Below are 13,653 nucleotides of genomic sequence, written 5' to 3' on the forward strand. Positions count from 1 at the left end.
TTGAGAATGTTTACAAAGCATTTCAGCATGAACTCTGCAGTGGAATATTGATCAGAATGCATCAAATTTATATCAACACTCGACTAAGAATTAAAAATGTAATAAAACTTCTACATCCACTTCCTTAAGAAAATTTTGCAGGGTTTGACTTCAGGTTTAAGTAAAGCCCACACCTTTTATAAAACCTCACAACCTGGATGTAGAGGGTTGGCATCAAGCCAATATGATTGTTCTACAGATCATATTGGCTTTACATGGCAGTTTGTAATATTCTTAGGATCAAATACAGCAATATTTGATGAGTGGTCCAGCTACCATTGGTGAACTCATATTAAATACACTTCATAGTGGAAGGCTGACTGCATTAGCTGAAGTGATATAAAGCATTGTTGAGCATATTGTCCGATAAACAGGTACTGTTCTATTTCTACCCAAGTAAGTTCTAAGAAACAGAACAAAACTGTTTCATTATAATATATTATTAAATATAAAACTATTAGGAATTTAAAATAGTTACTTTACAACCAATCTATATATAACATTAAATATGTCATGTTAAATGTGTTTTTTTATGTAACATTTTATCTATAAGTATGGGTATGTATCCATTAACATCGACTAAATATTTTATTACACAAGTTCTTTAATGTAGTTGTCAACTAAAATAATTCTTTTATTGTAATCATTACATAACATATTATATAGATCACATACAGGATGGATATATATGATACTCTATGAACTCGTCATTGCAAATCAGCTGATTTCAAAGTTGAGAGTTCTAAGATTCAAATCCTAGTAAAGGGAATTACTTTACATGGATTTCAATTAACCACACATCTCAGGAATGTTTAACTTGAGACTTACAAGACTACACTTCATTTACACTCATAAATATCCTCTGAAGTAATACCTTACGGTGGTTTGGGAGGCTAAACAGAAAAAAGAAAGAGATATGATATTCCACAGATAAAAAAAAATTGTTCCAACATTTACCTGGATATATTAAGAGAAATCACAGTAAAACTTAATTAATTAGACCAGTATTACAATGTAACAAAATTAAGTGATAGGTGTAAGATATAATAAGTGATAAAATAATAATTTTAAATAAAGAAGAAATCATTACTTGATTTCATGTCTGAACACAGGTATTGTCCAATATTTCACTAAAGTTTGATCAATATTTGCAATCATCTATAATCGTTCTCTGTTGCAAAATGATTTTGTGTATCTTCTCGTACTTTGATACTGTGTTCATCATTTTACAAACAGAGGTTGGACTGCTTCAGTCTTACCTCTGTTTATTTATAACAGTTCAGACTTGTTTTCCATCTTCACGGGTTACCTTTACTAGTTTGATGATCCATCTGAATATCTATGCGTAAGATTAACATGATTATCCACACAGTTGCCTAGTAAACTGTACTTTATCATGTGTAAAACATGATAAACCATCTAGTTTAACCATACAGTTTTAACCATCTAGTAAATTGTAACATGACATTGATTTCCAACTACCTGCACAACATACTGTTGTCTACTAACATACCTACCTTGAGGTTTTGGGGTGTTCCAAATTGCAGATTTAATATAGCCCTCCAGGTTGCTGTATTATCGTATCTGACTGAGTTTACATGGTGGTACCAACATCATGATTTTTTAATAAGTATTGGCAGACAAAGCAAGGTATTGGTCCCCTACACTAAAGATACGTTGATAATAGTTAGATTATTAAATTAAAGAAATAACAAGATCTAAGCTGTAAATACAGACAAAATAAAATAATTAATTTCTTGACAAATAACTGGATTGATTCAATATTAATTTCACTAGAGTTCAAAAACAAAAAAAAAAAAAACAACTTTAATGTAATCTAATAATAAACAGTTAATTAAAAAAAAGACTTTTTACAGATAAAGAAAAAAATAACTGCAAACAAATTACGGTCATTTCACATGTTGTTCGTTGCATTGTGAAATGACTGAAATATAGTTCTAAACGCTGTATTTTAATAATGAAAATTTCCAACTTGCTTCCCTCTCCACAATAGATGTTTGAGACCAAAATACTCAATTTTTATCATGATGTACAGCATGGTGTGTTATAATGTTGAAGTGTATTTGTTATTCACTTTTCCCTGTTAGGAACTGGAATAATTTTAATCGTTAAACGTGATATTTAAACGTGAAATAAAATATTTTAATAAGAAAAACTGGCATTAGTTTTGATTAAATATGATGTTTTAATATACTGAAAAGAGTCTGGAACAATAAAACAATGAAAAATATGCACTCTTATTTCCATTTTTTTTCTTTTCATCCTGTCTTTTGGGTTATGCAGAAGCAATTTGGCAGGATTTTATGGCCGGTACCCTTCCTGATGACAACCTTTAGGGCAATTGAAGTTTGTAAAGTTGCACTGCATGAAAAATTGCTTATACCCAGATATACTCCGACATTATCAGGTGCTCCTTTCCCACGTCTAACCTCTGAGAATGCCAAATGGCTTCTTCTGCTTATAATTTTCCATTAAATAAGTTACAAAAAAAAAAAAATTTGTTATGATATTGTCACTAGGCTTTGTCACTTAAAATTCGAACTTTTCATCTAGAATTCATTGATTTTATGTTATTATTAACTGGCATCAAGTAGGCAGAACAGAGGCAGGATCATGGCAAAGACTTTATGAGAATGTGCCACAACATTTTTTAATCATAGATTTTTCTTGAGAGTTAATAAAATAAACTGCGGAAAAATGCAATACCCTCAATGTAATAAGGATAAAATCAAAACCTAAACCGACAACGATTGTTAACGTCTATATGCCTACAAGCGCCCATGATGATGATGAGGTAGAGTGTGTATATGAAGAGATTGATGAAGCAATTAAACACATAAAAGGAGATGAAAATTTAATAATAGTTGGAGATTGGAATGCAAGCATTGGAAAAGGCAAGGAAGGAAATATAGTGGGTGAATACGGGCTGGGCAAAAGGAATGAAAGAGGGGACTGACTTATAGAGTTTTGCACGAAGTATAATTTAGTAATTGCCAACACCCAATTTAAAAATCATTTTAGAAGAATACACACTTGGAAAAAGCCAGGCGATACTGCAAGGTATCAGATAGATTATATCATGGTTAAGCAAAGATTTAGAAATCAACTCGTTGACTGCAAAACTTACCCTGGAGCAGACATTGATAGCGACCATAATTTGGTGATAATGAAATGTAGATTGGGGTTTAAAAACCTGAAGACAAGGTGTCAGATGAATCGGTGGAATTTAAAGAAGCTTGAGGAAGAGGAGGTAAAGAAGATCTTTGAGGAGGACATCGCAAGAGGTATGAGTAAAAAAGATAAGGTAGAAAATGTAGAAGAGGAATGGGAGAATGTTAAAAAAGAAATTCTTAAATCAGCAGAAGCAAACTTAGGCGGAATAAAGAGAACTGGCAGAAAACCTTGGGTTTCAGACGATATATTGCAGCTGATGGATGAATGTAGAAAATATAAGAATGCTAGTGATGAAGAAAGTAAAAGGAACTATCGGCAATTAAGAAATGCTATAAACAGGAAGTGCAAACTGGCGAAAGAAGAGTGGATTAAAGAAGAGTGTTCAGAAATGGAAAGAGAAATGAACATTGGTAAAATAGACGGAGCATACAGGAAAGTTAAGAAAAATTTTGGGGTATATAAATTAACATCTAATAATGTGTTAAACAAAGATGGTACACCAATATGTAATACAAAAGGTAAAGATGATAGATGGGTGGAATATATTGAAGAGTTATACGGAGGAAATGAATTAGAAAATAGTGTTATAGAGGAAGAAGAGGAAGTTGACGAGGATGAAATGGGAGAAACAATACTGAGATCTGAATTTAAGAGAGCATTAAAAGATTTAAATGGCAGAAAGGCTCCTGGAATAGACGGAATACCTGTAGAATTACTGCGCAGTGCAGGTGAGGAAGCGATGATAGATTATACAAACTGGTGTGTAATATTTATGAAAAAGGGGAATTTCCATCAGACTTCAAAAAAAGTGTTATAGTCATGATACCAAAGAAAGCAGAGGCAGATAAATGTGAAGAATACAGAACAATTAGTTTAACTAGTCATGCATTAAAAATCTTAACTAGAATTCTATACAGAAGAATTGAGAGGAGAGTGGAAGAAGTGTTAGGAGAAGACCGATTTGATTTCAGGAAAAGTATAGGGACAAGGGAAGCAATTTTAGGCCTCAGATTAATAGTAGAACGAAGATTAAAGAAAAACAAACCGACATACTTGGCGTTTATAGACCTAGAAAAGGCATTCGATAGCGTAGACTGGAATAAAATGTTCAGCATTTAAAAAAAATTAGGGTTCAAATACAGAGATAAAAGAACAGTTGCTAACATGTACAGGAACCAAACAGCAACAGTAACAATTAAAGAACATAAGAAAGAAGCCGTAATAAGAAAGGGAGTCTGACAAGCATGTTCCCTATCTCCGTTACTTTTTAATCTTTACATGGAACTAGCAGTTAATGATGCATATCATTAGCACAAGCTAAACGAATATTTCTTCAGTAAGAAATATAATTTGTTTACATCAAAAATTAATTTAAATGTCAGGAAAAGATTTTTGAAAGTGTATGTTTGGAGTGTCGCTTTATATGGAAGTGAAACTTGGACGATCGGCTTCATTCGGAAAACTTATTTCATATTCTACTGCTGCAGCTGTAGCATTACCATTACAGACAGCCAAAATGTATACCACATCAGTGTATTTCTCTGTTGTAAATAAGTACAGTTTTTTCACGTTAAAAACCATAAGAAATCACTAATTACGTCCCTTAATTAACGTCCTAAAAATTTCAATACGATCTCATTTCACCTGGGTAGCTGAAATCGAGTGAAATTTTGCACAAGCCGTAACTTGCAAACAATCCGTTTTAGGACATATGTTTGTATGAATTTTTCCATTATTTTCACATGCAGAATAGGTTACAAAATTCCCGGGTGAGCTTAATGATACATCCTATTTATTTATAGTGTTTGCATAGAAAACATTAAAAAGTTTTGTAAATATAAAGTTTTTGGTGCTTAAAAGAGCTTTTGAAAGGAATTCAGGACTAGGTAAAGTTTGAATATCATTCTCATTCATTCTCTGAAGTATTATCTAAACGGTAGTTACCGGAGGCTGAACAGGAAAAAGAAAAGAAAAGAAAGGTAAAGTTCGAAGGTTATTTAGAGGTTAGATTCCACTTTATGGAAAAATGTTTCTGACAAGACTTATGTATCATTGTCTCTAGAATCCAAATTCGAGGTGCAAATGTGTCCCATTTAAAAAAATTAACTTCTAATCTAGTTAGCCCTCCTCTGGTCAAAATCATAATTTTTTTTGCATCTTTGGTGATTCTTCAGTAAGAAATATAATTTGTTTACATCAAAAATTAATTTAAATGTCAGGAAAAGATTTTTGAAAGTGTATGTTTGGAGTGTCGCTTTATATGGAAGTGAAACTTGGACGATCGGAGTATCTGAGAAGAAAAGATTAGAAGCTTTTAAAATGTGGTGCTATAGGAGAATGTTAAAAATCAGACGGGTGGATAAAGTGACAAATGAAGAGGTATTGCGGCAAATAGATGAAGAAAGAAACATTTGGAAAAATATAGTTAAAAGAAGAGACAGACTTATAGGCCACATACTAAGGCATCCTGGAATAGTCGCTTTAATATTGGAAGGACAGGTAGAAGGAAAAAATTGTGTAGGCAGGCCACGTTTGGAATATGTAAAACAAATTGTTAGGGATGTAGGATGTAGAGGGTATACTGAAATGAAACGACTAGCACTAGATAGGGAATCTTGGAGAGCTGCATTAAACCAGTCAAATGACTGAAGACAAAAAAAAAACCTATATTTTTAATTTAAGTCTCCATATAAATGTTATGATAAAGCAGAGATCTCTGTAAAAGTATTTAATAATGAGGGGAAAAGTAAAGCAGCCAGTGGAAAAATTAAATTTTTTAAACCATTAGGATAATGATAATTGACAACTACAGCAGTTTATTTGTATGGGAAATTTTTTGTATTCTGATAGGTATTAAGTTATGTATCTTTTATGCAATTTTTTTTTCTTTCATAAAGTATATTAATTAAAAATTTTTCTTTGTTAGGAATTTTGTGTATGGATTCGCCAATGGTTTATAAAAACCTCTTGATTTTCTGTTAAATGAATGACATAGTCTTTTTTCATTTTTTTATATACTCTTTTGCTAATGACAAAAATATTTTACTAGCAATAAAATTAAACTTATACCTGTTTGGTTACACTACTTTTTTTTATTGTTTCTGAACTTGTATATCTTAATACATATTTGTACCTACGAACTTTATTTAACTCTTCATTTAATAATCGTACTAATTTTAAAATATTAGTATAACTTATTTCATAAACATTTTATTTTAAAAGAGGAACAAGATAATTTTTTTTAATATCCTTAAAGATTTTTTATTGAAGGTGCATAATAACAAGTAATTATTATTTCACAACATGCTTAATATTATTTTATCATGGAAGGTAATATTGAAATTTATTTGTTCTCATTGTTTTTACTTACAGCTCACAAAGCTGTAAGTAAAAACAAATTCTATAAAACAACTACTGCTTTCTATGAATGAATTTGGAGAGATTGTAGTTCTCAAAAAACATACATCATCCATTACTAAATAACTAAAATGCTAATTCACAATACTGTTAATAATTTTGGATTGCTGGTTCAGTAAAATAATAATAAAAAAAATGTAAACAATGAAGTACATGTTGGCCTTAACAGGAAGATTTTATTTTTTTGCTTAATATTACAGTGTGAAAAATTTGACCGCTTTAATTTATGATTTTATTTTGGAGATGAATATACAAAGGAAATAACAGGAATTATTTGTCGCCAATAGTGTTTACATGTAAAGGACTAATTAAAAAATCAGAATATAGGTTGTTGCATATTCATTAAAATTGATTCTAAATACCTCATCCCTTGAAAAAAAAACTATAGCAAAAACAATAGAATCAGTGTTAATTATTGTAAGTGCTAATTGTGTAAGTTTATGGAATGGAGTTTTTATAATCTCATATAGAAACATTTTAATGTTGCAAGTTAAATGCTATTTAATTTGATTTCCATACCCTCAGTTTATCAGTTGTACAATCATCAGCGACTTTATCATTGAGCTTCTACTATATCTTTCAATAGATTGATTCGAAGATAATATGCCTTACATAAATGGATTGATTGATGGTTATATTAATAATTTTTGGTTTCCTCAACATACTTGATTCTTGACTACCAAATCTATCATCATTATCAACTTTTATTTTCATCTAAGAAGCTCCTCTACGTCATCGTAATTTCCAGGCTTTTGAACCATTTTGAAGATGAGACACATCATTTTAACAAAACCATTCTTATTACTGCTAGGAACAAAAAATTCAATTATTATATGTTATATTTAGAGCTCAGAATTTATTATTAAAATGCAAATTTTATCTATGTAAACATGGATAAAATTATCATTTTTACATTTTAATTCCCAAAGATGAGAAGTTATCTTTGTAGGTATTACGCTTTTCAATTTTTTGGTAAACGCTAGATTTTTCCTGCTAAATTTAATATTCTATATAGAGTATTCTCTGGTTATGAAATTTAATACAGGAAGAAAAGTTGTAATTTTTATCTTTGGTAAGGAGAAACTTGGTATGATACTCTTAACAAAATCGTTCATGCCTATGTTTCTATTTCTTGTGGTTGCTTTTTGTGTGGTTACAGGAAGTAATGTTCTTAATTGCCTTAAGCAATGCTTCCTTTAAAATTCTTTGCTCCTTTTTTCTAAAGACTCCCAGGGGAAAATTTCATTTGCTACTCTTTTGCACACTTTTTTCATAAACTAAAAATATTTTAAATTATCTCCTTTGTCAGACCATATAGTTCTTTACTTTCACCACGTTCCTTAATATTTTGTTATTAACAAAATATTAAGGAACCATATAGTGGAACCATATATATAAGGGACCATATAGTGAGTGTGTGTGTATTAGTTGTGAACATATAAAGTGCTTACTAGGTAATGGGAAAACAACAGATTTTGAATCAGGTATACTAATTATAAAAATCTGATTTACAATTATATCACTATAAAAATTCTTCTAGAACTCACTTTATCAGTCTCAATATTGCTGAAGTACTCATAAAAATAATGTGTTTGTTTTTAATATCACAAAATGCTTCTTGAGTTTCATAATACAATGAAAACGAGAAGCGCCAATCACTACTCACTCATCTGTATCTTTGTTCCTTTAGTGATGATCTAATAGAAATTAAGGATTGTGTGGTATTTAATTCTTCTTATATCTATATTTCACCTTGTAATTGATAATTTATTTTTTAAACCAGAATGAATGTGCAAATATTTTATTGTCGTTCCAGAGCCACAAGCCTTTGTCACCAAAACATCACGTTGTACATCATGGATTCAGAGAAGAATGTGAAGAATCTTCAGATGAAGATATTTGTCAGCAACAGGAGGCAGTGGAAAGAAGCATAGCTGAACTTCAACAGCAGGTTTGCTGTTTCTAATTAATTCTTGGCTGTTACCATAATGTTGAAATGTATTTTTTCCTCTTGAAAATTTGTTATTAATTGTAAAGCTATGCTAATTAGTAGATGCTTGTAAACTTAAATTAAAATATGCTTAGAGGTTTTCTCAAAGGAAACAGATTAATCTTAAAGTTAAGTTATTAGTAGAAGTGATAGATGTTTTACTGTATATACTGACTCATTAGCATTTAACAAATTGAGAAATTTTACACTTAATACACAGAATATTAAGTGCAATTAAGACCTTGAGAATAGAGAGAGAGAGAGAGAGAGAGAGAGAGAGTGAAAGTGTCTGTAGATGGGATTTGATCCCCTCTCATGAAGTTAGTGGGGGATTAAGTGATTTTGTTATAAAGTAAAATATTCTATTTGTTTGAATTTAGTATGATTATTCTTATTATTCCAATATATAAATCAAGTTAATACATTTATCTATTTCTTTCTGTAATTGCTGTACTAAAAATGCATAACAAATTAAGTCAGTAGAAATTGTCAGATGTTATGATTTGTACATTCAATAAAATGATTTTTCAAGAACAACCTAATTTTATTATCTATTATTCTACACAATACTGAATTGCGTGTCTTACCCTTGGACCTGTTTACATTATACGGCATTTAAAAGAAAGCTTTGTTTTTTTAGTATCTACAGTAATTGCAATCATTAATTGCATGTTTATAAATTTGGAAATCTAATAATAACATTGTCGCATAATTACATAATTTCTTTGCCACGTACTTATGTACCTATTGTAATCATACTGTAGGTTGAGCACATCTCTACCAGTGATATTTAAATATCAATAAACATGAAAGATAAAAAGCAAAACTATCTTTATTACTATGTATTCATTGTATAATTTCACTGAGCCAGATGTTAAAGCACCTGCTGCTGCTGCTAATTAATTACCATTGTTAATCAACTTGAAGAAGTTAAACAACTTACAAAGATGTGTAATTTACCTCTGCCTTTTCAGTACTCATTTTTCTTTCTAGAAACAAAAAATTAAATTTGGTTAAAACTTAATATTAGGGAAAAGACTTGAAAAATGTAATTTAATTATGAAAAATTCACACATGTAATGATTCACAAGAGAAAAACCGGAAACTGCTACTTAAATCTGAAACAAAGCATTAAGAAACATCAAAAAATGCTTTATAACTTTTTGTCATTAGGTTAATATGTACAATAAATTATGTCAATTAGAGGTGTGAAATATTAATATTGTTCTTTTCAGGCCTGGACAGGTCTTACCTGTTGTAAGAGTTACGAACAGTAAATTGATAGAAATGGAAACACTAAAAATGATTTTTACCATATTAGTTAATATTATTGAAAATAAATTTAAATCTTATGGTAACGTTAAAATATCTTTTTATTTATTACAGATATCTTGTCAGCAGGTAGTAATATCACAGGCTAGTAAGGCGTTGAATTTATCTAGTTCAACAATTGAATTTTCTGGTTCTGCTGAAGAAGTCGAGAGAGAATGTCTGCTGTTAGTTGCAAGTATGATTATTTTTTTTATTAATTTATCAATACTCTTTCAGTCAATAAGATTAATATCTTCTCTTATGTGATTAATTTGGTTAAAGCCATTAATATGTATTTTTCTTGTATAATTTTTTTTCTAAAATAAAAATTAAAATGTTAGTATTATTTAAAAAACAAACAATATTTTTGTAAATGTTTTATAATAATACCAGAAAATTCTACAAAAATTGATTTAAGTTAATAAATAAAAACAGATTTTTAGAAAACACTTTATTAAAAATGTTATGAGATTACATTTATTTGGATAATTTATTTTTTATCTGATGTATTTTCATTATGTAATTAATTTTACTTATAATGAGTTTGAAGAGAATAAGGAACCGACTCCTTGTTTATCAAATTGTCTTCAGTTTCCAGCAAGGTAATTTTTTCACTTAAGAGCTCATCATTCTTACTTATAACCAATTGCAAAATAATAAAAATAAAAGGTGATTTAACAAAAAAATTAATTTAAAGACACATCAAATTATCAGTTACCATATTTGTTCACAGATTACAACTTAAATGACCCGACTGAACATTAACAAACAATAATATGGTTTTGGTCCTTATAATATGTGAAATGCAATATTTGACTTGTATTTTTTAGTATTTATTCTATGCAACACATTTACTTTAACTTAATTGTCTATTGTAAAATTTTAAAGTTACATTTTTAATTTAACCTTAGAGGTATTAATTTTTGGGCCTTGATCTAAGACTAATAATATTGGGGTGAATAATTAAACTTGAAAAATTATTCATGTACTTCTGTTTAATTCACTTATTATTTAATTCATACATAATGATTGACTGTTCACAAAAGAAAAACAGAAAACGCTACTTATATCTGAAAAAAAAAATTAACTTGCACTCACTTTACCGCAAACTATTGTATGACTATTAACAATATAGAAAATAAATATATTCATTATTTTTTAATACGACGGTGAATCAAATATAAACCAGAATTTTTGTTTTATAATTGGATAATAAAAATATACGCACAATATTATTTTTCTACATAATTTCCTCTTTCGAAAACACATTTTTCCCAGCACAAAGGTAACATTTAAGCCCACTATCGTAAAATGAAGGTGAGCATGATGTCAACTAATTGCTCACAAACACTTCAACAGCAGCATCCTCTTCAAATTTCTGTCCTCCAAGTGCTACTTTTAGTGGTCCAAACAAATGATAATCGCTGGACGATAAGTCCAGACTGTATGGAGAATGCTCCAATGTAGTCCAGAATAAAGATGCAATTTTCTCTTGACCTCTGCAGCTTTTCTTCCCACTATACAATGAGCTGCAGAACACTTTACATAATACACATATACTACACCAAGAACACTACATAAATTACAACATACACACTTACACAATTACACAACAACAACCTATACTTATATTTCTTACATCTACACTCGGTGGTGTTGCGACATCTTATGAAACGCAACCGTAACCCAAGGTGGGAACAAATCGTGCCGATGGGTGAATGACTCTACGTAGTGAGTCTCGAACGATGTCCACTGGGCACCAGGGCGAACCTAGTTGTATTTAGCTCTAGCTCCAGTACGCATGCGCTCTGCTGGAGTGGTCCATTTTTCGCCGGTACTCGTGGGACCAAAATTTCAGTTCCAATAACAAACACAATGATGGTTGGTGGTCCATCTGAAAAAACCACCAAATCTAGTCTTGTGAAGAGACCTCGGTCAGCTTTGTCTGATGAGGATAAAAGTCCTACCAAAGAGAACCGCAAATTATTAGAATTGAATTCTAAAAATTAGATTATTATTATTATTATTATTACATTTGTTGTTGTCAGAAATAGTCAGGAAGGTGACTCCCTTCAAAAAGTTTCACCTTTCTTAATAAACAAAACCAAAACAGGTGCAAGTGGCTCCCCGAAGAATATCAGGAAATTACGTGACGGATCGATTGTGATTGAAACATTCAATGATGAACAGAGTCGATCTATCTTACATCTCCGTAATATGGGTGGTATAAATATAAGTGCAGAAAGCCACAAAACATTAAATACGAGCCAGGGTGTAATTTTTTGTCGAGACCTCTTAGATATAGATATCTCTGAAATAGTTGATGAGCTTTGCCACCAAGATGTTGTTGAAGTGAAACGTATAATGAAACGACAGAACGGAACAGAAGAACCGACACTGTCTCTTATACTAACATTCAATCTTCCTGTTCCACCAGAGAAGATTAAAGTAGGTTACCTCTCGGTTCGGGTACGACCATTCATACCCAACCCACGGCGATGTTTCAGATGCCAAGGTTTTGGTCACACTACAACATCTTGCATGAAAACTGAGATCTGTGCTCGACGTGCTAAAGGTCACAATGACACTAACTGCGAAGAAAGTGAAAAATGTGCAAACTGGAGTGGTCCACATACAGCCCGCTCCCGAGATTGCCCAACTTTTAAAGAAGAAAAGGCAATTCTCAAAATCTGTACGGAGCAAAAACTATCTTTCCCGGCTGCACACAGAGAATATAAAAAGATAAACAATTCACGGAACCTGGTTAAACCAGATGTATCTTTTGCCACCGTTACATCTAAACAAATTCCTACAAATGTTAATAATCAGCAGTGTGGATCCTGCAATGAGCTTAAAAAACTTGTTCAGATGCTTTCTGAACAAGTACCTTCACTTACAGCCACTATCTCAGAGCTGACAAAAATGAATAAAAAGTCCTCCATCGCAGTTAGTGAATCCAACAGTGTGATACATACAAATGTCCCTGTTCCCAAAGTCGTACCGGCACGAGTAGCGACTATTACAGCTGGCAGTAAGCCACCTAATAAGCTCCCCGTAAAGGGAACCCACATAACCACCCCCTCTGGGATGTCAACTGCAGCATCCCATTCAAATAAATCTCCTCCACCATCACCTCATATACTTGAGGATATGGTTGAAGAACCACCCGACCCTAGGGCATCAGAGTTCTTTAAAATAAAAAATACAAAAAATAAAAACCAGATCACGTACAGCTAATTTTTATATAATTTCCAAAATTTAATTATTTAATTTTTTTTTATTTATTTTTTCTACGCTTATGAACATTATTCTGTGGAATGTTAGAGGTATTCGGTCCCGCATTGAAGATATTAGAGTACTGGCGCATGCACATGATCCACTAATCATGTGTTTTCAAGAAACTCACCTTCTACAAAATGACCCAATTACACTCAGAGGATAGTTCTGTGAGAGATTCGATTGCCTAGTAGACAGTAGGGAGAGTGGTGGAGTGGCTATCTTCATGAAGAATGGGGTGTCGGCTACAAGAATTCAACTAACTACTGTCATTCCTGCTATTGCAGTAAAGCTCTCTATCCCCTTCAAATTGCATATCTGCAATTTGTATCTCTCACTGAACACTGAGTTCAGTGCTCTAGATGTCTCAAATCTCCTCACGCAAATACCATCTCCACTGTTAATAGTAGGAGATTTCAATGCCC

General features: G+C 31.3%; 2 protein-coding genes and 1 long non-coding RNA gene across 6 annotated transcripts in view; 1 reads left to right on the forward strand and 2 right to left on the reverse strand.

Moving 5' to 3' along the window:
* LOC142333913 (uncharacterized) overlaps positions 1–1,810 on the reverse strand; it is a 260,903-nt gene extending 259,093 nt beyond the window's left edge. Inside the window, exon 1 of the mRNA XM_075381528.1 lies at positions 1,557–1,810. The gene's annotated coding sequence lies outside the window, so the exon portion shown is untranslated. The remainder of the gene's footprint in view (positions 1–1,556) is intronic.
* Positions 1–13,653, forward strand: part of LOC142333918 (uncharacterized) — a 52,497-nt gene that overhangs the window by 35,329 nt on the left and 3,515 nt on the right. Inside the window, exons 2-3 of the long non-coding RNA XR_012758749.1 lie at positions 8,468–8,602; positions 10,028–10,148. This is a non-coding gene — a long non-coding RNA (uncharacterized LOC142333918). The remainder of the gene's footprint in view (positions 1–8,467; positions 8,603–10,027; positions 10,149–13,653) is intronic.
* LOC142333915 (uncharacterized) overlaps positions 9,454–13,653 on the reverse strand; it is a 104,871-nt gene continuing 100,671 nt past the window's right edge. For 3 of the 4 annotated variants that reach the window (XM_075381533.1, XM_075381529.1, XM_075381530.1), the window contains one exon: positions 9,454–9,630. In XM_075381533.1, coding sequence (XP_075237648.1) covers positions 9,619–9,630 — 12 coding nt within the window. In that variant the 3' untranslated portion in view covers positions 9,454–9,618. Of the gene's footprint in view, positions 9,631–10,459; positions 11,916–13,653 lie in introns of those variants that run through there. The other variant, XM_075381532.1, reaches the window with a different exon arrangement.

Source organism: Lycorma delicatula, chromosome 13 (assembly GCF_047948215.1).
Source record: "Lycorma delicatula isolate Av1 chromosome 13, ASM4794821v1, whole genome shotgun sequence".
In the NCBI taxonomy this organism is placed as follows: Eukaryota; Metazoa; Arthropoda; class Insecta; order Hemiptera; family Fulgoridae; genus Lycorma; species Lycorma delicatula.